The 27,071-nt window shown below is 46.3% G+C and overlaps 1 protein-coding gene across 1 annotated transcript in view; it reads right to left on the bottom strand.

Annotated features, from left to right (window-relative positions):
* Positions 1-27,071, bottom strand: part of PDE2A (phosphodiesterase 2A) — a 687,803-nt gene that overhangs the window by 205,323 nt on the left and 455,409 nt on the right. The window contains exons 4-6 of the mRNA XM_030199986.1: positions 20,445-20,554; positions 15,827-15,882; positions 3,240-3,299 (exon numbers count right to left, since the gene is read on the bottom strand). Coding sequence (XP_030055846.1) covers positions 3,240-3,299; positions 15,827-15,882; positions 20,445-20,554 — 226 coding nt within the window. The remainder of the gene's footprint in view (positions 1-3,239; positions 3,300-15,826; positions 15,883-20,444; positions 20,555-27,071) is intronic.

The following is a 27,071-nucleotide window of genomic DNA, read 5'->3' as shown; positions in this document are numbered from 1 at the left end:
CATTGAATACCATCTGGAAGGCGCTTCGGGACCGAACGGTGGCAGTAAATAATTTTGTTTCAGATATAATTTTATTAGAGAGTTACATGGACAATTCAACTGAACCCTTTGAGAGTTAAAAATTGATATAACAAATGATTCTACACGAGCAAGAAGTGGTTATGATAATAGACCAGAAATTTTGAATAATAAAATGAATATTATTATAGATGATTAATATCGAGATTATTGTTTTTCCCAGAATTCCGGGTATGACTCCTAAAGTTTTCCTCAGAAATAATTGCTCAAATTATTACTTTAAAAGGAGTGAAACCTGTGAAAACTGGGATTGCTTTAATCAGTGGGATTTGAATTAGAGACTTAAGTATATGTATTGTTAAATAACTTCTGGTTTTTAAAAGAGAAAGAATGTAATCAGACGTATTATTTCTAACTAATATTGGACAATAAGTATGTTTTCAATGAAATGATTTGACTATACACCGTATTGGCCTTGAAGAAGCCAACCAGATGATCAATGTGGAATAATGAATTAGATGAGTAATATCTGGGGATAATCAGGTTAATACCACGTTTTCTTTTTCTGTTTACTGTTTAATTGATCTCCTTATCTTGTTTCACTCTCCCTATTTAGTGGTCTAAGGAAGAGAATAGAATTACTTGACTGAAATAATTCCTATATATTACTTTCTCTGTATTTCTAGCAAGTTGTTTTATCGCTTGTAAAAATTAAATGGTTATAAATAAAAAATAAAAAAAAAAGAAAGAGGAGAATAAAAAGGAAGAAATTTCTTAGAGGAACTATTTTAATACAATGTCTACCAGCCGTCCTGCTCTGTTGTGCTGCATGTTGCTGATTCTCTGAGCGAATGGCCACCATGGCCACAGCCGTGACATTTGCACTGCTGCAAAATAAAGAATGAGAGAAACGTACAGTGAACAAATCCAGGAGCAAAGGGGGCAATGAGAACAAAAGAAGGAAATTTAAGAATTCAGAGGAAACTGAAGGTCGCATTAGCATTCCATGAGATAAATGTAATCATTCATTTCTGGAAGCCGAGTGAACTGACAGGTTTAATCAGGAGGAAGATGAGGAGAGCAGGAGAGAGGGCGAAGGGAGTATGTATATGATGAGATCACCTCGTTACACACACTTCCCTGAAAGCACAAGTTTTATCTCACTTGGGTTCAAAGTGGTCACAAAAGAGAAAGATTATTATTTGAATATGAATGAGCCTTGCTATTCTGTCCCATGCCCATCGTGGCACATGGAACAAAAGATTTGATCAGAAGAATCCAGTCAGTGCATCAAAGCAGTAGCAGAGCTCTGGGGGTAGCACATTTTCCAAAGAGCCACTGCTGACTGACTAGTAACTGTGCCACTCTCCATGGAATATGTGTAGGGGAGGTTGGTCGAGGGGCACCACTGCCATGTAACCTTCCAGTCTTAGAGTGAGCTGATAGGAGCTAAGACAGGGCACTGCCAATGGCCACGAGAGAGGGATTCCCAGCTGTTGTGCAACAGGACACCTCCGAGTCTGGAGTAGGGTCAATGGTGCATGTTTATCAAAGAGAGCCCTATGCTAGAGAATAATGCTAAAGCCTGGGATGTAGACGAAAGAGAGAGAGGCCCTAGCTGGGAAGCACCCCCTGTGACATAAAAACATAAGGGTAGCCATACTGAGGCCCAGATGCACTAAACTTTAACGACCCTTTAACGAAGAATTTTTGAACCGTGGCATGCATTAAAGGCCATTTTCCAACGACGGTAGCAGAAAACGAAAACGGAATGCAGATGAGCAAATTGTGTAGAAACCCTATTGAAACGAGATGCACTAAAGTTTTCCGCCTGCCCTAACGCTGGAAAACTGCTGGAAAGCTAACGACAGGTCTGTACCTGTCGTTAGGGCTGTCCGACTAAAATCTTCAATGTAACCCCCCCCCCCCAAAAAAAGTGATGGGGGCAAAAACGCGCGCTAGGGGTGTCCTTTATTGACACCCGAGGTCGCTGCTTCTCCCCGCTCCCCCTGCATCAATCTAAAAGTGAAAAAAAAAGGATTGGGAGGGGGCAAAGGCGCTTGTCAAGAGCGTCCTTTATGGACGGCCTTGCCCCCCCCGCCTCGCATGACGTCGCCGCTACTCCCCGCTTCCCCCCCCCTTTGAATTAAATTAAAAAAACAAAACAAAATTCAAAACTTTAGCAGCCCTGGGCCCCCCTCCCTTCCTTTCTCTCAACTCTTTCTCCCCACAGCTCCGCCTCCGCCTCCCGCCATCCTCCGCCCCGTGCCCCGCCCCTGCCACCACCCCTGAGGTTGTTGCCGCTGCTCCCCCCTCCACCGGTCCCCCCTCCTCCTTACCGGGCCCGCACAGCACCGCTCACCTCTGTGTGAAGGCGCTGCACGGGCAGAAAGAACAGCTGATGCCTCCAGTCTTCGCGTCTCTCCTTTCCTCTTGGGCCCGCCCTTGTCTGACGTAAGTTGGTGTCCTGGCATGTGAGGGGGACCAGTGCACTACGAATGCTGGCTCCTCCCATGACCAAATGGCTTGGATTTGGTCGTTTTTGAGATAGGCGTCCTTGGTTTCCATTATCGGCGAAAACCGAGATCGCCCATCTCTAAGGTCAACCTAAATTTCATGGTTTGGGCGTCCCCGACCATATTATCGAAACAAAAGATGGACGCCCATCTTGTTTCGATAATACGGGTTGCCCTGCCCCTTTCCAGGCCGTCCTTAGAGATGGGCACCCTTAGAGATGGGTGCCTCTGTTCAATTATGCCCCTCTAAGTTTGAGTGCCCTTTATTGAATTGACCCGCTTAATGTTTATCAGAGCAAACCAGAGGGAAAACAGCAACACGAGCCAAACGTGAGGCAAAACAGTGAGGTGGGCTGCAGATGGAACAACGAAGTCCAGCCAACCATAGGAAGAAGCAGATTGTATTGAAGAACCCACCACAGCCCGTGTTTTGGCAAACGCCTGAGGCAGAGGTCAATCTGCACGTCACAGTAGCACGACGCTTCCGATATAATGTCATCCAGTAACAAATGTTAAAGAAATCCACACACCTGGTGTAGAAATGGAACACAGGCGCTTGCCGAAATGTGGACCGTGTCGGAACGTTCAATAAAATCTGCTTCCTCCTAAAGTTGGCTTTGCTTCGTCGCTCCTTCTGTGGCCCATCTCACTGTTTTGCTTCACCCTTAATGTTTAATCCACTTGCCCAGGGTTCTTCCCACTTACATGCTTCTCCAGGGCACCGAGGTTGTGTTCATCAGAGTCTCTCAGCTGGCTGCAACACATCTAAAAGGAAAAGGACACATTTACTCAGATCTTGACGTGAATGAAACTTCTCCACAACATCATGGACAGCAACTGAAAGAAAAGGAGGATGTCATATAACCCCCTCCATTCCTATAATACCTTACAAGACAAGGAGGAACTGGGTCGTGATGCACCCCATGGGGCTCCTCTAGCAGAAGAGGGAAGGGTTTCCAGTTCCTTTAGGCTACGGTGGACGATGGCGGGAACTTTCCCAGTAATTTTGTCTGCCTCATATTAGGGGCTATGAGAAACATGGGATAATTCCTGCAACTAGACTGGGTGACGGGGCAATCCCTAGTATTATCTAAACTAGATTATTGTCACCTTCTGTTGTTGGGTGCTTCTAGATGTCAACTGCAAAGATTACAATCTGTACACAATACGGCTGTTAGATTAATTTTCTTTTTGTGTAAACATGATCGTATTACTCAGTTTTATTTACAGTTGCACTGGTTACCGATGGAGTCTAGGATTTTATTTAAATTTGCATGTATATTGTTCAAAATTTTAACTGGAGACTGAGTTATTTAGTGGTACGTGTGGAGTTCAAAGATCATATTATGTCTCACCTTTGCAGTTCCTTCTCCCAAAGGGATAAAAAGATTTGGTATATTTAACCAACTGATGATGTCTCAGGCTCCAAATATTTGGAATTCCCTTGCTTTAAAATTAGAAGACTTGAATAGCTATGATCATTTTCGAACATTTGAATACTACTCTCGTTAACAGATTGGTCAGTTAACATTGTTTCTATTCAACGAGATGGTATAATCGTAATTCTCGAGATTTGTCTCAGTACACTGTTGTAAATCTATTGTAAGCTGCCTAGAACTTATGGGTCAGGAGGTCTAGAAATTGGTGAGGGCCCACCTAGAGTATTGTGTTCAGTTTTGGAGGCCGTACCTTGCGAAGGATGTAAAAAGAATTGAAGCGGTGCAAAGAAAAGCTACGAGAATGGTAAGGGATTTGCGTTACAAGACGTATGAGGAGAGACTTGATGACCTGAACATGCACACTCTGGAAGAAAGGAGAAACAGGGGTGATATGATACATCTCCTTTCCGGAGATGCGAAGGAGGTAGAAGGAGAGGACATGAAATGAGATTGAAGGGGGGCAGACTCAAGAAAAATATCAGGAAGTATTTTTTCACAGAGAGAGTAGTGGATGCTTGGAATGCCCTCCCGCGGGAGGTGGTGGAAATGAAAACGGTAACAGAATTCAAACACACATGGGACAAACATAAAGGAATCCTGTTCAGAAGGAATGGATCCTAAGGAGCTTAGCCGAGATTGGGTGGCAGAGCCGGTGGCGGGAGGCGGGGATAGTGCTGGGCAGACTTATACGGTCTGTGCCAGAGCCGGTGGTGGGAGGAGGGGCTGGTGGTTAGGAGGCGGGGATAGTGCTGGGCAGACTTATATGGTCTGTGCCCTGAAAAGGGCAGGTACAAATCAAGGTAAGGTATACACAAAAAGTAGCACATATGAGTTTATCTTGTTGGGCAGACTGGATGGACCATGCAGGTCTTTTTCTGCTGTCATCTACTATGTTACCATGTAATGTAATGTTTATTCCATGGAAGGTGATGCCCACATTTTAAACATATTTTTCAAAAGTTGTAGAATTTGTTTTTGGCATTGTTTGGTTCAGACACAGGGGCTTGTGTTTGTTTCTGATACTGAACTTTACTCTGTGATCCAAGTATTATAGATGTCATGAGAGTTGCATATAATGGAGGCAGTGTATGCAAATCAAGTTCATGCATATTCATTGTGGATATCCTGAAAACCTGACTGGCAAGAGGTTACTCCAGGACCAGACTTGGGACACACTGATATATCGGGTTTTTCCTATGTTCAGCTAAAAACTGTAGTGTTTAGTGTGTCATACATGTGAATATTGTCTGTCAGGTGTGTCACAACAAAAGAAAGATTGAGAACCACTTTCCTAGACCAAGCAACAGCCATAAGTACATATAAGTACATAAATAGTGCCATACTGGGACAGACCAAAGGTCCATCAAGCCCAGCATCCTGTTTCCAACAGTGGCCAATCCAGGTCATAAATACCTTTTATGCTGCTTATTCCAGAAATAAGCAGTGGATTTTCCCCAAGTCCATTTTAATAATGATCTATGGACCTTTCCTTTAGGAAGCTGCCCAAACCTTTTATAAACCCCGCTAAGCTAACCGCCTTTACCACATTCTCTGGCAACGAATTCCAGAGTTTAATTACACGCTGAGTGAAGAAAAATTTGTCAAATGTCTTTTGAAAATCCAGATACACAATATCGACCGGCTCACCTTTATCCACGTTTGTTCACTCCTTCAAAGAAATGTAATAGATTGGTGAGGCAAGATTTCCCTTCTCTAAATCCATGTTGGCTTTGTCTCATTAATCCATGCTTTTGAATATGCTCTGTAATTTTGTTCTTTATAACAGTCTCTACCATTTTGCCCGGCACCGACGTCAGGTTCACTGGCCTATAATTTCCCGGATCTCCTCCCGCTACAAAAACAGATGTTAAAAGCAAGGAAGCTAACAAAACAGATGAGACATAAGCTGAAAGATTAGTCTTGTATGGCCATTTTTCCACCCGCTGATCACTGAGAAATGTGCTCTTCTATCAACATGCTGCTGGCAGGAATCAGGAGAGCCCTAAGCTTGAACGACACATTATGCCCGATTAATTTACTCTTTTCAGTGTAGGCATAATCAGCGATGAAGGGCCAAGACCGCATCCAAGACTCTACAGGATTTACATTTCATTTCATTATCTTAAATGAGATGAATTAGCTCTGAGACCTAATAACAACAAACACCTACTCTAATACAGCTTTAATAAGGAGCCAAGAAATCTAGCATTATCAGGAGTTAATGGTCTCTTTGTTCAGAGCAGATGGGTTGTTAGTGAAAAGTAAGCACCTGTTTTGGAGGGCCTGACCCATGCTGAGGGTCAACTGTAATTATTTTATTATAATGTGATCGCCTTCTGTTTTTTTTGCAACACCGAAAAGCCCTGGGAGACAGCAAACTCGTGAAAGTAACATTCTTCCTATTAAGTACATTCCAGAAATGCAAACTGAAACAAGAAGTAGGAAAGACAGAGAAAAACATAGCAACATATAACATAGTAAATGACAGCACATAAAGACCTGAACGGTCCATCCAGTCTGACCAACAAGATAAACTCATTTTACATGGTATGTGATACTTTATACCCAAGTTTGATTTGTCCTTGCCTTTCTCAGGGCACAGACCGTAGACGTCTACCCAGCACTCTTCTTGTACTAAACGTTCTGAAGCTAACATCGAAGCCCTGTAAAATTTATACTCAAGCCCATCCATATCTATTCAGCCATGATCAGGGCGCAGACTGTAAAAGTCCACCCAGCACTGGTTTTAATCTCCAATTGCCGGTGTTGCCACCCAATCTCCGCTAAGATTCTGTGGATCCATTCCTTCTAAACAGGATTCCTTTGTGTTTATCCCACGCGTGTTTGAATTCCATTACCGTTTTCATATCTACCACCTCCCGCAGGAGGGCATGCCACGTAACTACCACCCTTTCCGTGAAAAAATACTTCCTGACATTACTCCTGAGTCTGCCCCCCTTCAACCTCAGTTCATATCTGTCACGTTTTCAAAAACAGGAACTAGGTTCGTGAGCCCTTGGGCCACTGCCGAGGAGGCAGGCAGGCAAAACCACCCCACACCAGGAACAAGACAGAACTCAGACAGGAACAGCTAGACTTCACCTGCACTTAGCCACCCTTCCCCAGGAGTTGAGCGCCTGGGTGCAGGTGGCCGGTAGGACTTGCCGGACAGGGCCGGAACTGGACCCCAGCAGGATACACACAGGGAGGCTAGGCAGAATATTAGACTAGGAATCTCAGACAGACAAGGGACTGAACTGAAAGCTGCAAGCAGCCACTGAAACAGGGAACAAACACTGATAGATAAGGGACAGGACTAAAAGCTGCCAGGCAGCCACTGAACAAGAAACACAGGCAACCAAGAACTAGACAAAGACATACAAACAAGAAACAAGACTGGGAAACAAACAAATCAGAACACAAAGCTACACAAAGACTAAACTAGAATCAGGCAAGAATTACAGACTATAACTGGACTAGGCAGAAGTGCACCAGCACCCCAACATACCAGGGCCTTAGGCGATGCAAAGGCAAAGCAGAGAGTTTCCAAATGGCTAATAAGCCCAGCAGCAGCTGAGACTCAGCTGCAGCAATCACCAGGCAGCTACGGGTGCTGTGCTGGCTCAAACAAGCCAAGCAAGTCTGGCAGGCCGGAAGATCCGGACTGGACTGGGCTGAAGTCTGGAACAGGAAACAGCACACAGACAATCCAATGCAGCCAGCACACAGAGACAGAACTAACTCAGAAAAAACAGACAGAAGCCAGCTCAGAAGCTGACCACCAGAAATAGGGTGAGTCTGAGAGGAGTCACGACCACAGACGTGACAGTACCCTCTAGTTCTACTGCCTTACCCTCTCTGGAAAAGATTTGTTTGCAGATTAATACCTTTCAAATATTTGAACGTCTGTATCATGTCACCCCTGTTTCTCCTTTCCTCCAAGGTATACATGTTCAGGTTGGCAAGTCTCTCCTCTTACGGTTTGCAACGCAAATCCCATACCGTTTTTGTAGCTTTTCTTTGCACCGCTTCCAGTCTTTTTACATCCTTAGCGAGATACTAAAGGACACTGTGTTTAAGTAGCCCAAACTGAGAGAATGCGGCTTCGGGGGAAGGTCCAGCAGCCAGAATTAGAAAATTCTGTGGCATGGTTTTTCAGAGTCTGCAGCATATTTGCATAAATTTGCATGCACTTATGCATAAACGTTTAAAAATCGATGGAGAAAGGGGTTAAGTTCGAGAACAGAAAATTGTTCCAGAATATGAGTTTAGCCTCTCAACACTGTCAGAAAGATTTATCAGTTAGAGCAAATCAACGTTTGTTATCTGTTCGTAGAAGTGCAATCTGATTTCCGTATCTTTAAAACGGTAATAAATATTTAAAGGAAAGAATTAATCTTTCACATTTCAAATGCTGCTAACAAGTATTAGCAGAAGGCAATTATGTTTTACTGTCTTATTACATTATAATTTCAGTTTTTCCCGTTCTTTCTCTGCCTTTGCAATCATGCCTGCTCTTTCTCTCAGCTGATTCTGGTTCTCAATCTGCTTGTCCTCTTTCCTATCTCATCTCTTCCTTTCCAAGTCTCCTCTCTCTTCTCCACTACCCTTCTATATTTCTAGAGATAATGTAACACTTTGCTATACTGGAGCCCTGGGTGGGAGGAGCCCAGCACGAAAAAAAGTCACGAGTCCATCTCACACTTGAGAGTGCCCTGATTTGTGGAATCTCAGTGTGGGGTGGAGCTGATAATAATTGGTATGTAAGGAAGGTTACAAGCTGTAGATCTCTGAAGTATGTACTTTCTATTATCAATTGGATTAACGAAAATCTCTGTTACCTACATTTTAGAACAAAAAATGCAAGACCCACATATCCCATTTCCTTTCTTGTCTTCCATTTGGGTTAAGCTCGAAGTGTTATTTTGCAAACTTTCCTCTAATATTTTTCCCTCGAGTTTAAGCTATTCTAAGTTGACGACCTTGGAAAACCAAATGCATCCAGTTTTCGAAGGTCATCAACTTAGAATAGCTTAAACTGGAGAGAAAAATATTAGGGAAATTTTGCAAAATAACACTTCAAGCTTAACTCAAATGGAAGACAAGAAAGGAACTGGGATATGTGGGTCTTGCATTTGAATTATTCCCCAATGTTGCTTAATTATTCGTGTAGCATGTACTGAACCTTGGGTATATTTCAGAATAATTCAAATAATAGGCTTTCCTGGGTTTCCATGCACCTCTCCTTAAGCATTCATGTGTCCGATGTTGATCTGCGAAGGGTTCCTGGAGTAATACTTTCTTTCTTGCCGTACTTATGCAACTGCCACTTGTCGTTTCTCCCTTGCTGATCCAGGGGCTCCTCTTACTACGGCGTGCTGAAAAATGGCCTGCACTGGTGTAGGCGCGTGTCTTGGACGTGAGCAGGTCCATTTTCAGTATGCCTGCAAAAATGGTATTTTTTTTTCCTTGTAGACAAAAATGGACATGCAACAAAATTAAAACCTGCGCGCGTCTATTTTTGGCATGAGATCTTACCGCCACCCACTGACTTAGCGGTAAGGGCTCAGACACTAACCAGATGGTGATTGTCAGCGCGCATACACTGCCGGTTACCACCGGGTAAGCGTTTCTACCACGTGTTTTGGTCGCACGTCAAAAATGGAATTACTGGCAGGGGCATAGCCAGACTTCGGCGGGAGGGGGGTCCAGAGCCCGAGGTGAGGGGGCACATTTTAGCCCCCCCTGGCGCCGCCGAACACCCCGCCATTGCCGCCCCCCCCGCCAACACCACCACCATTAACTTTGACCCCCCCCTGCCACCGCCAACCCTCCCCCGCCACTGCCGTTGCCTACCTTTGCTGGCGGGGGACCCCAATCCCCGCCAGCTGAGGTTCTCTTTTTCCCGAGCAAGGCTTTGTTCTTTTTTTGACGTCCTGCAAGGTCAGAAACAGAAAGAAGCCTTGCGCGGGAAGCAGGGGTGTAGCCAGACAACAGATTTTGGGTGGGCCTAGGTAAGAAGTGGGTGGGCACCAAATGTTCTCTCCCCCCCCCCCCCACCACCAAAAAAATATCTCAGCTGGCAGGAAAATGCTTCTTTCCACCTTGGCAGTCTGCAGCAGGAATGCACTGAAACATGAGCATGCATGCGGAGGTGCCAGTATTGTGGAGAGTAGAATTTTGTTACTATCAGGGGAAAGTCTTCAGCTGATTGGGATCTTCACCAGCTACCGCTAAACATGTGCTACTGTTGGGTGGGCCTGAGCCCTAAATGGGTGGGCCCTGGCCCACCCAGGCCCACCTGTGGCTACGCCACTGGTGGGAAGTAGAGGACCTCGGCTGGCAGGGGTTGGGGACCCCCGCCAGCAAAGACGGCGACGGTGGGTTGACGGCGGGTTGGCAGCGGGAGGGGGGAGGTCGAGAGGGTCGTCGGCACGGGGTCCAGGGCCAAATCTACAGGGGCCTAGGCCCCCGTGGCCCCACGTAGCTACGCCACTGCTGCCCGGGGCATATGGTAGCTGGGTGGTAGTTCTAATTTGACACGCATTGTATGCACCTTAGTAAAAAGACCCCACCCCCCCACCCCCAATTCCTTGAAGAATTTTTTTTCTGTTCTTTCGCAAATTCTGTTGCTTCTTTTCTCTTTGGTACCAGCGGCTTTTCAGCCGTTCCTCCTACTTGTCAGAATGTTTGTTCTGGATTCTGTGTATATGTGCATGTGTGTATCTACTACTACTACTTAACATTTCTAGAGCGCTACTAGGGTTACGCAGCGCTGTACAAATTAACAAAGAAGGACAGTCCCTGCTCAAAGGAGCTTACAATCTAAAGGACGAAATGTCAAGTTGGGGCAGTCTAGATTTCCTGAGTAGAGGTGTAGTGGTTAGGTGCCGAAGGCGTCATTGAAGAGGTGGGCTTTGAGCAAGGACTTGAAGATGGGCAGGGAGGGGGCCTGGCGTATGGGCTCAGGGAGTTTGTTCCAAGCATGGGGTGAGGCGAGGGTGTGGTCGTGTGTGCACGTGTGTGTCCATATGTGTGTCCGCTTGAGTGTATCTGTGTGTACATCTATGTACGATATGTTGACCTTGCTATTTTTGCTGTGATCAGGCTGCTAGTCCCCAACAGGACACTCTGCCTCCACAATTCTTTCCGGATGATCACTGGCTGTTAATCATCTTAATTCCCTTTTAATAAGCTCTCTAAAAGCCAGAAAAGCTGTATATCTTGCCTGCGATGCCTTGCTACTAATCCACTTAGGAATTTCTCTCTGGTTCCTGTCATCTGATTAACCAGAGTCTTGTTCTGAAGTGATGGCATTGCTTTTCCCAGCTCAGCTGGTCTGCAGGGTGCTTACTGAACAGAGGGGGGTCTTATTATTAATTAACCTTTACTTTCATCTCTTTGAGCTTTCCTCTAACTGCACTTTTTTTTTTGAAGAGGCTGATAGAGCTGGGATTTTGAAGGATCACTGTATTCTTTGAAGGGCTCATTGCTTCTGCTGTCAAATGTCACCTCCTCAAACTGGATGGGCGCTTTAGCAGGACACTATGAACTTATCAAGACCATATCCTAGCGAGGGCACGCAGAACTTTTGTAGCTTCCGAGTCTATTCACTCAGCTGGGAGAAATTTCCATCAGATGCTGCACCCACCTGTTGGCCATCACTGACCAGCCAGGCCTGAGCCTATTGTACATACTGTAAGTATTGCCATACTGGGAAAGACCAAAGGTCCATCGAGCCCAGCATCCTGTTTCCAACAGTGGCCAATCCAGATCACAAATACCCGGCAAGATCCCAAAAAAGTACAAAACATTTTATACTGCTTACCCCAGAAATAGTGGATTTTCCCCAAGTCCATTTAATAACGGTCTATGGACTTTTTTAAAACCTTTTTTAAAACTCCGCTAAGCTAACTGCCTTTACCACATTCTCTGGCAACAAATTCCAGAATTTAATTACACGTTGAGTGAAGAAAACGTTTCTCCGATTCATTTTAAATTTACTACATTGTGGCTTCATCGCATGTCCCCTAGTCCTAGTATTTTTGGAAAGTGTAAACAGACGCTTCACATCTACCCGTTCAACTCCACTCATTATTTTATAGACCTCTATCATATCTCCCCTCAGCCGCCTTTTCTCCAAGCTGAAGAGCCCTAGCTGCTTCAGCCTTTCCTGATAGGGAAGTCTTCCCATCCCCTTTATCCTTTCGTCGCCCTTCTCTGCACCTTTTCTAATTCCACTATATCTTTTTTGAGATGCGGTGACCAGAATCGCTGGACGTGGCTGGGGCTCAGAAGAGATACGATACGGGAAATTCTAAAAAATGCTCAGAATCCTGGCTGACAGCTTGTTTTGTTTCTTGCCACATTCAAGTTATCCCCAGTACCCCCAGACCATAGATCAGATACCAAGAAATCTCCAGTGATAAGAACATAAGAATATGAGAACAGCCGTACTGGGTCAGACCAATGGTCCATCTAGCCCAGTATCCTGCTTCCAACAGTGGCCAGTCCAGGTCACAAGTACTTGACAGAAACCCAATTACTAGCAACATTCAAGCTACCAATCCCGGGGCAAGCAGTGGCTTTCCCCATGTCTATCTCAATAGCAGACTATGGACTTTTCCTCTAGGAACTTGTCCAAACCTTTTTTTAAACCCAGATATGCTAACCACTGTTACCAGGCCCTCTGACAATGGGTTCCAGTGAGGGAGGGAGTAACGGGGTGAAGGGGGAAGAAATAAAGAGAGATGGGGTGAGGCTGGATATTGGTAGTGGAGGAAGAGGGAGTGATGGGCAATGGTGGTGAATGATGGGAGGGGGGGTGAAGAGTGAGAGAGAGAAACAGGGCGATGCTGGGTGGTGGGGGATGGGATGAAAGAAAAAAAAGAAAGAAGACAACTGGGAGGGGAGAAAGAGAGTGAGGCAATGCTGGATGATGGGGGGAGAGAAAGACAGATCCTGGATGGCCAAGGCAAGGAAGGGGAGAGTGGAGATGCTGTATAGTAAGGGGAGAAACAGACAGAGGGGTGATGTTGGTTGGCGGGGGGAAGGGGACAGAGACGGGGTAATGTTGATTGGTGGGGGGAGGTAGAGAGACAGAGAGGAGATGCGCAATCATGGGGGGGGGAGCAGAGAGAACATGTTGCATTGTGAGTGTGGTCGGAGACACAGGAGATTGTGCATTGTAGGAGTGTTGGGGGGGAGACAGAGAGGAAATGCATGGTGGTGGTGGGAGGGGAGACACACAAAAAAGGGGAAGAGAGACACGGGCAGGAGATCTTGCATAGCTGGGGTAAGAGAAGAGATGCACACAGAGAGACAGAGAAGATATGATGCATGACTGGGGGGTGGGTGGGAGACAGAGAGAGAGAGAGAGAGAGAGAAACAGACAGGCAGGGACAGGAGATCTTTTGTGGATGCCTAAAATGAATTTCTTGTAGTACAGCATGCCGGAGGTGAGCCTGGACTGCATTACTTGCCCCTATGTGCTCCCCCATCCCCACTTTCCTACCAACATTGTAGTTCTGCTCTTCTTTCCCGGACTTTCTTTTTTCTGCTTGCGTTAAACTCTCTCTCCTATTTTGTTACCCTATAAGTAGCATGTAAGACAGAGCTCTGATGGGTGGGATGGAACATTTCTGAATACACTTGAAATTTAATGACATTGGGGGTAGGGGGGGGGTGGAGAAACGCACACAGAGAGGAGATGCTGCATGGCTAGGGGAAGAGAGACACAGAAACAGGGGAGATGCTGCATGGTTTGGGGGGATAGACACTCACAGAGAGGAGATGAACGATAGACATGGAGAGAAGAACTGTCTAATGGACAGGAGACCCCGGCAAGAAAGTTAAGAGAAGACAGAGGAACATACAAACCAGGTACTGGCACCAACATGACTATGCAAATAAAATGATCAGGCAAGAAATGTAGAAAAAGTAATTTTATTTTCTATTTTGTGATTAGAACATGCCAGTTTTTGGAATCTACATCTGCCAGAACTGGTGTTAGACACGTCCATTTCAAAATTTCTGCTGATCGGATCTGAGGGGTACTTGGTTGAAATTTGGCTTGAAGAAGATGAGAAACACTGCTTTAGTCTATAGTTGGAAAACACACGTAGCTAAGGCCCTAGAGAAAACTGCACCTTTATGCCCCACAGAACTCTGGACCCCTGAGTGACAAGGAAGAAAACCGGGAAGGGGTTGACATAAAGCTCAACTGGATGAGGACAGGTTAAATGGTAGGAAACACCTGACAAAGTACTCTAAAGCCTTAACAGCAGTCAAAAACAATGAGCTCAATATTCAGCCAGCGGCCATTAGCTGAACGCCACCAGTTTTATACCTGAAAATTCAAAGCCAGGCCATGTCTGAGCTCTTGAATTTGTAGACATACAGGAGTGGCTAAAACATAGCCAGTGAACTACGATATTCATCACTTAACCAGCTATGAAGAACCGCATAAAGATAGGGCTGACTTTTATATGGTCCTATCTATGTAGTTGCCATTGCTGGCTATGTGGTGAATATCAGCAGTTAATTGGCCACATGCTGACTCAAAATATCCAGTTTCAGGATGGACGCTAACTGGATGTTTTGAGGGCAATATCCGATTAAGGGCAGGCTTCTACATGGAATGCTGCTAGTGGAGGAGTAGCCTACTGGTCAGTGCAGCGGACTTTGATCCTGGGGAACTGGGTTCAATTCCCACTGCAGCTCCTTGTGACTCTGGGCAAGTCACTTAACCCTCCATTGCCCCTGGTACAAAATAAGTACCTGAATATATGTAAACCGCTTTGAATGTAGGTGCAAAAACCTCAGAAAGGTGGTATATCAAGTCCTATTTCCCTTTCCCCAACCACCTGTTTCCTCAACTCCTACTGATCAAATATATGTAGTACCGCATGCAAACAGGGGCCTGACAGAAGGGACCATAAAAATCCTGAACGCCTCTCTTTACAAAGGGCAACTACCCACAATATTAAAAAGGGCAGCGGTGTGTCCTCTGCTACGCAAGGTTTTAAAGGTTAATGGGATGGATGGCTTTTGGTTTAAAGATTTGGTGTGTGTGTTTTTGGTGATATGTTTTTTATGTGTTTTTATTATTATGCATGTGATTTTTGTAATACACCAGGAACGAAGGATTGTGCGGAATAGAAATGTGGATAAATAGATGTGCAGAGAAGGTCGACAAAAATGATAAAGGGGATGGGAAGACTTCCCTGTGAGGAAAGGCTAAAGCGGCTAGGGCTCTTCAGCTTGGAGAAAAGGCGGCTGAGGGGAGATATGATAGAGGTCTATAAAATAATGAGTGGAGTTGAACGGGTAGATGTGAAGAGTCTGTTCATGCTTTCCAAAAATACTAGGACTAGGGGGCGTGCGATGAAGCTACAATGTAGTAAATTTAAAACGAATCGGAGAAAACTTTTCTTCACTCAACATGTAATTAAACTCTGGAATTTGTTGCCAGAGAATATGGTAAAGGTGGTTAGCTTAGTGGAGTTTAAAAAAGGTTTGGACGTTTTCCTAAAGGAAAAGTCCATAGACCGTTATTAAATGGACTTGGGGAAAATCCACTATTTCTGGGATAAGCAGTATAAAATGTTTTGTACATTTTGGGGATCTTGCCGGGTATTTGTGACCTAGATTGGCCACTGTTGGGAAACAGGATGCTGGGCTTGATGGACCTTTGGTCTTTCCCAGTATGGCAATATTTATGTACTTATGTAAGTAAGTCACGTTTTACACTTTACACATGCAATTCGTGAACAGCAATTCTAAAATATGAGCCAAATATTAATAAAAGTGGGTGGACCCTGTCTGTGCAGAAATTGAGACTCCCAGACTTACCAGAATAACAGCCACTACACCCTTGGCTTCCTGGTCCACCAGCGGAATTATTAACACTGAAAAAAAAAGGAAAAGCAGATATTAACTAGGAAATGGGGGGGGGGGGGGGGGGGGACTAGGGTGTGGCTGTTGCTATTCTATGTTTTTTGTGCTCTTCTCTCTATCACCAGGTTTAAAGATATTGTGATTTCAGTCTCCAGATGTTGAAAGGAATGAATTACTTGGATCTATTTTCTCCAGATTCTGGGTGCATGTTCTTTCCTAGTTATCATCATGCAATGCTTAGTAGTATTTGGTGCACAAGGGGTGTCTTGACAGTACACGCTGGGAACTGCTCTTGAAATGTTGGCAATAAAGTGCAGAAATGGTACCACATGTCAACGCAACCAGACAGACACACGGGCCACAGGCATCAGATGAAGAAAATCTGGAGGGCTCAGTGTGAGGACATTCACCACCTCTGCATACAGGCATCAGCTAATAACACAAGTCACAGAGGGGTCACACTAATACACACAACACGGAAATACAGCACAGACTTCTAATCCTGTTGTTAATGTGGCATTGGGAAGTCCCTGCATCATCATTGCATCGCTTCAGACGAACGGAAAGAAATTTCCTCTGTTGAGGCATATTTGCCTGTTTGACCCTTCCTTATTCCGTAACAACTGCCATTGACATTGGGCAGGGAAAGTCTAGCTCCAGATACCTCTCCTTAACAGGCACCAAAGTTCTGCCTGCAAAGCTCCACTCCAGTTACTTCAGAAATACTGCGAAGCCTGCTGACAGAGGTAGCGGCGGCCATTTTGATGAGGAAGTTGCACCAGGCAAGACCAAGTGGGAATTACTCCTGCCCATATTCCCTCTAGACCACTAGGGAGTTGTAAAGGTGGGTCCAGGGGCAGGGGGAGGGGACTACAGGGGTGGAGGGTTGGAGGGTCAGGACGGGGGATAGCCATAACCCCTCAGGTGCTGCCTAGTTCCAAGCCCCTTCGAGAGAAATTGCACTGGCTCCCAATAAAGGAACGAATTAACTTCAAACTCTGCACCCTAGTCCACAAAATTCTTTATGGAGAAGCCCCAGGATACGTGAATACCCTAATCAATCTTCCAGCCAGGAATACGTCAAGCACATCCCGTTCATTCTTAAATCTCCATTATCCTACCTGTAACGGCCTCAAATATAAATCCACCTATGCTTCCTCCTTTTCCTTTATCAGCACCCAATTATGGACTGCAGTGCCTAAAGCTGTCAAAACCACTCAAAACCATCTCAACTTTAGGAAATTACTCAAGACCAGCCTATTCCGGAAGGCCTAATCCCAGGCTTCAACCTAAAACCCAATATAAATGGACCATTTTGGACTCTCTTACCGTTACCGTTTTCCCTTTATATTCCCTGTTCTTTCTATCCACTCTGACTACCACAATCTATTGTATTTGTATAACTACTGGACTGGCGATAGCCTTTTTGGCCTATTGTAAGCCACATTGAGCCTGCAAACATGTTGGGATAATGTGGGGTATAAATGTGATAAATAAATAAACTGGGCACTGCCCAATATTCAGACCGGTGCCGGATCACCTCCGCAGCTAAAGTTTTGGTCAGACTTTTTGCTGTCCTAACTATTGCCACTTACTTAACCGGTTACTGCTCACTGGTTAAGTCCTGGCTCCACCCATGCTCTTCCCTCAGACCACCTCGGCGCCAAATGAACAGTACGGGGGCCATCGTCATCTTTACATGAGTTTGGTTTAGATAAGATGTTTATCAGACAAGTATGGAACTCTGGGGATTGGTGGATTGTTGCTATTGGTGTTTTCTATGTAAGAATTATGAAGATTATATGTATTTATTGCGGTGGACCACATCCTTGAAGAAATATCGAAACACTGGCCATGAAAGCAGCGGGTCTGTCTTTTCAACTGATTAAGCCAAGTGCTATTTTATATACTTAAACATAACAAATATTGGAAGATTGCATATGTGATACACAATTTGGGAGTGAAGTTTTACAAAAAAAATGGTTTGTTTTTTTCAAAAAAGTTGAATATATGGACCGATGACAATTATAGGCAACCAATAAGCGGCGTATGCTGTATGCTTGAGTTTTGCGCCTCTGATGGTCTAATTATTCACATTAAAATTGAATGAGTTCCTTAAAAAATTGAGAAATATTGATACAGTAGGGACAGGCATAAAAATTGTTTTCTAAAACAGCATTATGAGGGAGTCTATAGGACGCTGCCATTTCCCCTTAAGAACAGCTTGGAGAAGAGACGGCTGAGGGGAGACATGATAGAGGTATATAAAATAATGAGTGGAGTGGAACAGGTGGATGTGAAGCGTCTGTTCACGCTTTCCAAAAATACTAGGACTAGGGGGCATGCGATGAAACTACAGTGTAGTAAATTTAAAACAAATCGGAGAAAAGTTTTCTTCACCCAACGTATAATTAAACTCTGGAATTCGTTGCTGGAGAACATGGTGAAGGCGGTTAGCTTGGCAGAGTTTAAAAAGGGGTTGGACGGTTTCCTAAAGGACAAGCCCATAAACCGCTACTAAATGGACTGGGGAAAAATCCACAATTCCGGGAATAACATGTATAGAATGTTTGTACGTTTGGGAAGTTCGCCAGGTGCCCTTGGCCTGGATTGGCCGCTGTTGTGGACAGGATGCTGGGCTCGATGGACCCTTGGTCTTTTCCCAGTGTGACATTACTTATGTAACACTCATGGCTACCTTAAAACCCTAGTCCCGCCCAAGAGGGAAGTGGCATAGGAGGGGTGGAGCCAGGAGGGCATGGTTCAAGAAGTATAAAAGACCACACCACAGCTAGGTTAAAGAGGCCCAGAGGGAAGCAGCAGCACCCACTGCAAATGCCACCACCCCGAGCTGAGAACCTGCAACCACTACGTTCAGATAGGCTGAGTTCAACTTAGAACCTTGAAGCGTTTGTGTCTTGACCTGGAGCCTTGTGTGCCTGCTAGAGACTGTGCTGGTAACTCTGGATCCAGGGACCAGGCCAGAGCCTAGTAGGAGTTGCTGCTGAGGAAAGGACATTCATGTGTGTTGTGACCCTGCAGGAGCAGGCCATCCAAAGATGCAGTTATGCTTACAAAATTAGCTTTGGATATTGTTTTCTCCCTTCCTGTGACCTTCCTGGACACCTTTACTAAAACACTATTTGTTTTCACCATAACTTATGGAGTGTGTGTGGCTTGTCTTACCGGACTCTGCGGCCCACCCTTGCTCACGGTACCACGGGCATCTTGGAAAACAAAATTCTTTTTTTGTTTGTTTTGCCTTTGTTTTCTGGTCATTTTATTCTTCTAATCGTGTTGGTCCCAGTCTCAGGTTTCTGCTTTGCTCTGACTTTTCTAAACTCTCTTGCCAGTGTCTCCTTGTTGATTTGGCTTTTCTTTTGTTTCCAAGTCCATCATTCCTCTTCCCTCTGTGTCCCTGCCCCTATCCTTCTGCCATGTTGAGCATCTTCCTTCTCTGTGTCCTTATTCTTACTCTATTCAGCACCTCCTCTTTGGGTCCACCCACCTCCATCCACCTCTGTCCAGCATTGCCCCTCTTTGTCTCTATTCCTTCCTATGTCCAGCTTCTCTCCTTACTTTTCCCTTCCTCCCATACTGTCCATCCCTCTCTAGCTCAAGCATCTCTCCATCTCTTTTCCTTCCTCCCCCTCCCTGGGGGCCAGTATATCTCTTCCTTCCCTCCTATTCCACCCCTCCTCCACCTCAACTCCGTCTCTGCCTCCTTCTCCTGAAAATTCCAGTATCTTTTCCTCTCCCCCTCTGAGAGTCCCTCTGTACTTTGGGGTAGGCAAACAGGATGGTTGCCTGGGACACTGCAATGGTGGGTCAGCACTAACACTGCTTCCTATGATGCCAAGCAGGGTTCCTTAAGTAGCTGCACATTCCACATTTAAAACTGTGCAGACTAAGTCCTGGCCCTAGTAGGAGATAAGGAGGAGCAACGGGAGCCCATGCTGGCTCTAAGAGCATGTTGAAAACTTGCAAACTAGTAAGTTCTATATCTGATTTCTGCTTCTAAGCAGATATTTTCCTGGGGAAGGAGCCAGCGGAACACTGGGAACAGACAAATGCAGTAGCAACAGTGGTGGGGGAAGAAACAGGGAAGGCGGTGGGAAAGGCAGGAGTCAGGGGAACAGGGTAAGGAGGCAGTTAAGAGACAAAGGAGAGATTGTTTGGGATGGGGATACTGGACTACAGGGGATGGGGAGAGTAAGAGGCGGGGGGGTGAATTCTGGGAGAGTTGGTAACCTCTCCCTGCTTCTCACTTGCAGAGAAAGCTTGCATACAACTCCCCCGCCCCCCCCCCCCCCAATGCATACCTTCAATATTTTTGCTCGAGTGTCATTTGCCGTAGAGCAGATCCTGCTATTTCACAATACATATGAATGTGGTGAACAAATCTGACGGTACTGGGAGGGCAGGCACTTGCCTTCTGATGTCAGTGCAGGAAGGCGGAGAGGATCAGTGACTTAGGACGTAAGATGCGATACAGAGCGCTGATATTATTTGAACCTGTGTTTAGAGCTCTGGTCTCCGAAGCCAATGGCATCCAGCCAGTGTTTTCTCCTACCTTGCTTATTGGGAGGTAACGGTGCAACCAGGCTGCTCATCTGCGGATCCGGCAGTTCCACCTGAGGCAAGCCGCTGCATTCTGTCCTCTTCTGGCGCAGAACGGCGTCTCTGCAGGAAAAAGAACAGGGCAACTCTTTGAAGCGATCATTAGAACCAGCACTCCTACCCCCTTTCCCAACCAGCACAACAGAGTCTGCGGGAGTTCTCTATAGGTCGACCAAAGTTAGGCGCCAGGATGATCCACGCTAAGCCAGTATTCTAAGGCTGTTTCGTACAGATCGGGCGTTATAGAATACTAGCTTAACTTTGGGCATAAGCACTTATGCCTGGCAAAGGCTGGTGTAAACGCTCACGCCCAACTAATGGTGGTTATGCGTGGAAATGACAGTATTCTATAACTCCGTGTCTAAATCCTGGGAACATCCATAACCTGCCCGTGCCCCTCCCACGAGCACACTCCCTTTGGAGTTGTGCGCTATGAAAATTGGGCGTGCATGTTATAGAATAGAGGGCGTAGGGTAGATCCACACGTAACTCCTCATGATGGCCAATTAAGTGCTTGTTAACTGCCATCATTGATCGTTATCACCAATTAAGCCAATTACTTTGCACGCAGATTTTCAATCTGCATGCGAAATTGAGTGCCTAACTCAGGGCAACCTATACAGAATTCCCCAGTCAGTGGCAAAGATAGCAATGTTCATAAGTTCTACAGAGCCATCAGCGCACAAGCCTGCGCAAAGAGGTCACCATCAGGCTCATTTTCGAAAGGGATCGCCGGTGATCTTACGACGCAAATCGGGAGATCGCCGGCGATCTCCTGATCCCGGCCAAATCGGTATTATCGAAAGCCGATTTTGGCCGGCCCCAACTGCTTTTTCGTCACGGTGCTGGCCAACCTTCAAGGGGGCGTGTTGGTAGGGTAGTGAAGGCGGGATGGGGCGTGGGTACGGGATGGCTGGCTTCACCTTATAATGAAAAACAAATGGCCGGCTCGAACGAGCATTTCGCCGGCCGGACTTGGTCCATTTATTTTTAGGTCCAAGTCTGAAAAAAGTGCCCTAACTGACCAACTCCCACCCCCCCAAAAAAACCTAAAATGTTTTTGGCCAGCCTGAAATGTCATACCCGGCTCCTTGACAGCAGTATCCAGGTCCCTGGAGCAGTTTTTAGTGGGTCCAGTGCACTTCAGGCAAGTGGACCCAGGCCCATCCCCCCCTACCTGTTCCACTTGTGGTGGTTAATGTTGAGCCCTCCAAAACCCACTGTACCCACATGTAGGTGCCCCCCTTCACCCCTTAGTGCTATGGTAATGGTGTAGAGTTGTGTGGAGTGGGTTTTGGGAGGGATTTGGGGGGCTCAACACCCAAGGTAAGGGTGCTATGCACCTGGAAGCTATTTTTTTAAAGTGCCCCCTAGGGTGCCCAGTTGGTGTCCTGGCATGTGAGGAGGGCCAGTGCACTACAAATGCTGGCTCCTCCCACGCCCAAATGCCAAGGTAGTTCTCCCTTTCCCTGTTGTATGCTGTTTAGTCAGCCCAGCACATTCCCTTGTGGGGATTCCCTGTATTGATGTATGCTGTAGGTGCAGCCTAGCTCCCTTGTGTGCTGAATGGTTCAGCCAGAGTGTATTCCTATAATTGGTTTCCTTTTTCCTTGAGGGCTGTGTAGTATAAGCCTAGAGTGGTTCCTTCTGGGGCTTCCTGTCTTCTTGTTCACCTGTGGCACAGCCTTGTTTTCCTTTAGAGGCGTCTGCTTCTCACTCTTCCCTTTGTGACTCTACTCTGCGCTGTGTGCGCTGCTTGTGCCCCAGTTCCGTGTGGAACCCTTGTTATTCTTTCTCCCATCCCAGAGTGTGACTCGGTTCCCGGTCGGCTGTGAGGCCCGCTTGCTTGGTCTCTGCGGGAGTGGGTTCCTGATTGGCCGTGAGGCCCGCCTGAATGCTCTATCTTCCCTTTCTGGTGGTGGCTGGTGGCTGTTGTGAGTGTGTGGGGTTTGGTGGCTGGGGTAATGCCTAGGGCCTGTTCAGTCCATCCTAGGCCTTGGCCTAAATCCTATACTGGGCCTTGGCCTGGGCTCAAGGGCTCACGTCTGGAATAAAACTACTGGCGGCCCATAGACCCTCTATGATCAGAACCCCTCCCCCCAGCATCAGGCCTCCCTTGGAACAGACCACCTTCCATCTCTCTTGTATTACCCTCTAGTTTCAAGCCCCTTCCAAGGGACAGTCCCACACCTCCTCTCCCCTGGAAGCCCCAGACCCTCCACCCATCTCCCGGGCCTATCCAGAAGGAATCCTGGCGGTCTAGGGCAAGGTTAGGAGCAGCCTCCCTCTACCCTGCCTGCCCTTTCCAGCTCTGGGAACAAAACATTGCCCTGTAATCCCTAGTGGTTGCTGGTGATAATAATGCTGGGGGTCACTCTTCATTTAAGGGCCTTCTGCCTTTTATTATTTTTCCGAAGTTTGTTCTTTTTGCTTGAAGACTATTTCCAGTAAACCTTTTGGGCTCCAGTTCTGACCTGGACTGAGTTATTGAGTGTTGATAAAGGAGGGAGAGTAACAGCACCCCAGTTATACTGACCCCGACCTGGACCCAAGTACTGTATAGACTAACCCTTCACGTTGGTGTTACCTCCCTGAAGGTGTGTCCCTCCCCCTCTCCTCCCCCAAGTCTACCAAGCAGTGTATAAAAACCATCGACTATACCTTATAAATACCTTCCTTCTGCTCTTTACTTCTTTTCTTAATTAATCTCCGCACAACAATCATTGTACCTGACATCCAGGACTAACTGTACTAACAAAACTCTGTAAGCCACTTTGAGCCTGCAAATAGGTGGGAAAATGTGGGATACAAATGCAATAAATAAAAATAAATAGTGGCTGGTTGGTATGAAAATCTTCAGGGATTAAGTGCGGGGTGGGGGAGGTGGGAAGACGGTTCGGGTTGAGGAGGGGGAAGAGGGAGATAGGACTGATACAAACCACCCGTTAGTTTTTTTTTTTTTTTTTTTTTAATGTTACCTTTCTTATCAGTGCCTGAGCTAATCACCTCTCAGGCACTGGCAAGAAGGGTGACATTTTGCATGAGCTCCTAATTATACAGCAGTAATTTGCATGTTCACTGCATATAACATTCCAGCGATATTTTTTTTTTAAAGTGAATTCTGCAGTAGAACTTGCAATGCTTAGCATTTGTATCTTTCTTGTCGATCACTGGTGCTCGTGAGGTCATTATCCAATAGTTTACGTATGGTTGATTTGAAATCCCTTTACATTTTCACAGTTTCCTGTTACTTGGGGCTGAAGGTGACCCCAGGGGCTGGTACACATTGTTTTGTTGTACATGCCTACAAAAATAATATTTTCCTCTGCAATCCTCTTCCCAACCACACAGAACAGGTATACAGGAACCCTATAGTGTGATTGTATAATCTGTGCCTCTGAACAGGCTTAAGAACATAAGAGTAGCCATACTGGGTCAGGTCAATGGTCTATCTAGCCCAGTATCCTGTTTTCCGAACAGGGGGCAAGCCAGGTCACGAGTACCTGGCAAAATCCCAAATCGTGGCAACACTCCATACTACAAATCCCAGGGCGAGCAGTTGCTTCCCATGTCTGCCTCACTAGCAGACTATGGACTTTTCCTCCAGGAATCTGTCCAAACCTTTTTTAAACCCAGATACGCTAACCACTGTTATCACATCCTCCAGCAAAGAGTTCCAGAACTTAACTGTTCGTTGAGTGGGAAAATATTTCCTCTTACTTGTTTTAAAAGTATTTCCACACACAGGAAAAATATTTGGCCCTCCCCAGGGGCACAAAAATCTACAAAAGTGGAGTTATGAAAACAATGAGGATATATTGCCTAAGTCAGTGAATCTATGCGGTTAAGCCCCCTAAAGCACAGTTAGGGGTCCTTTTATAAAGCTGCGGTAAAATGTGGCCTGCGGTAATGTGGGTGCATCTTTCGGGTGTGCATTTTGTCACTTTTTAACACGGCTGCGAAAAAGGCCATTTTTTAATGGGCTGGGAAATGGGCGTGCGCAAAAATTAAAAGCAGCCTGCATCTGTTTACGGCGGTATAGGCTCATGCGGTAACCATGCAGTGAGTACCAACATGGCCGTGCTGCTGAATGCCCCCTGCGATAGAAAATAGAAAAAATATTTTCTACCGTGGGATTCAGCGTACGCCAAACTTGGAATTACTGCTGGGCGCATGCACTACCCCAGCGGCAGTGCCAATTTGCCACACGCTGCCTGCGCATTAGCACTCCCGCAGCTTAGTAAAATGGCCCCTTGGTACATTCAGAAACATGTTAAAGTGGTTTTTATATTGGCATTTTCTCAATCGTGTGCGCTAACCTGCATATTGATATTTCAAATCTATGTTTGGAAGCAGGTGTGTCATGGTCAGACAGGGAGAACTTCTGCGTTATCCGGCTACTGCATTATGATTAGTGCATGCTAACCGGATAACGCAGAGTTAACACGCAAGCACATTTTAGGAAGTGCTAAGGGGGGAATTCAGTAAAGGTTGTTCAGAGTTAGGCGCAGGGACGATGCACGCTAACCCCCCTAATTCTCTAGAATTGCAAAAACTTGTGTGTGCAAATTTAATTTAATAATTAGCCAATTATGCCTTTTTATCAAGCAATTATTGGCACTAATTGAAATCAATTAATATGTACATGCATAAAGTTAGGTGCATATGATCCACGCCTACATTTTACATGTGTGCCGGAAAAGGGGGTGTAGAAATGGGAGGGTCATGGGCGTTTTGGGGTGGAGCCTGGGTGTAGATTCCAGTTACAAGTGCAATTATAGAATGCGGGAACTCTGCACATAAATTTAGGTGGGGGCATTTGCACCGTGTTTTCGTTGGTGCCAATGGATGCGCCTAAATTAACGCATGACCAATTCGTGCTTGTAGCGCTATAGAAATGCTAAATAATAGTAGTAGTAGTAATTGATTGATCCTTAGTGCCAACTAAGAGCCATTTAACTTAAGTTATGCGCAGAAATGGAAATCGGGCGTGGACTTTGGGCATTATAAATAAAATCTAAGGGTACATGTTTTGCAAAAAGTCCAAATTCAATCTACGCTTAGCATGAAAGAAAGTCTGTGTTAAAATGTGTTAACCCCGGATTTTATTGTCCTTTAGTACAAGGGGCCTCATGGTCCATAACAGCAAAGCAGAGGGATAGGAGAATGTATTAGTCTTCCTGAGGTAAAGTTTCAGGGCTCTCCTCCACTGCTCTCTCTAAGCTGAGTAACATAGTAACATAGTAGATGACGGCAGAAAAAGACCTGCACGGTCCATCCAGTCTGCCCAACAAGACAACTCATGTGTGCTTCTTTTGTGTATACCCTACTTTGATTTGTACCTGTGCTCTTCAGGGCACAGACCATATAAGTCTGCCCAGCACTAGCCCCACTTCCCAACCACCGGCTCTGGCACAGACCGTATAAGTCTGCCCAGCACTATCCCCGCCTCCCACCACCGGCTCTGGCACAGACCGTATAAGTCTGCCCAGCACTATCCCCGCCTCCCAACCACCAGCCCCGCCTCCCAACCACCGGCTCTGGCACAGACCGTATAAGTCTGCCCAGCACTATCCCCGCCTCCCAACCACCAGCCCTGCCTCCCAACCACCGGCTCTGGCACAGACCGTATAAGTCTGCCCAGCACTCTCCCCGCCTCCCAACCACCAGCCCCGCCTCCCACCACCAGCTCTGGCACAGACCGTATAAGTCTGCCCAGCACTATCCCCGCCGCCCACCACCAGCTCTGGCACAGACCGTATAAGTCTGCCCAGCACTATCCCCGCCTCCCAACCACCAGTCCCACTTCCCACCACCGGCTCTGGCACAGACCGTATAAGTCTGCCCAGCACTATCCCCGCCTCCCAACCACCAGCCCCGCCTCCCAACCACCGGCTCTGGCACAGACCGTATAAGTCTGCCCAGCACTATCCCCGCCTCCCAACCACCAGCCCTGCCTCCCAACCACCGGCTCTGGCACAGACCGTATAAGTCTGCCCAGCACTATCCCCGCCTCCCAACCACCAGCCCCGCCTCCCACCACCAGCTCTGGCACAGACCGTATAAGTCTGCCCAGCACTATCCCCGCCGCCCACCACCAGCTCTGGCACAGACCGTATAAGTCTGCCCCGCACTATCCCTGCCTCCCAACCTCCAGCCCCGCCTCCCACTACCGGCTCTGCTATCCAATGAATGAATAGTAACTTATCCAATGAATGAATAGTGGGAGTCCTCCACCTACAGTCCTGCCAGCAGGTGGTGCTGTTTCACTATCACATTTTCAATAGAGAGGGATGGGCAGTCTCTACAGCACTTCAGGGAACCTATCTGTCCCTAGCAACTGAAAACACAATATTGAAGCACCACCCCCCCCCCCCCCCCCCAGCAGCAATGCAGTTGGAGGAATCCCGCTCAGCTTAGAGGGCACAGTGGACTCGTCTCTCTCTGATGCTGTTTTGCATCTCAGACATGAACAGCTATGACAGTGTAATTAACACAAATGAGAAGAGGTTCCTTCATCTATGTAAAAGTCTATGATCATAAATTGCACAGTAAAGCGTGACCCCATGGGTAGATTTAC

The sequence above is a fragment of the Microcaecilia unicolor genome, chromosome 4 (assembly GCF_901765095.1).
Source record: "Microcaecilia unicolor chromosome 4, aMicUni1.1, whole genome shotgun sequence".
Taxonomy (NCBI): domain Eukaryota; kingdom Metazoa; phylum Chordata; class Amphibia; order Gymnophiona; family Siphonopidae; genus Microcaecilia; species Microcaecilia unicolor.
This window is presented reverse-complemented; position numbering and strand designations above follow the sequence as displayed.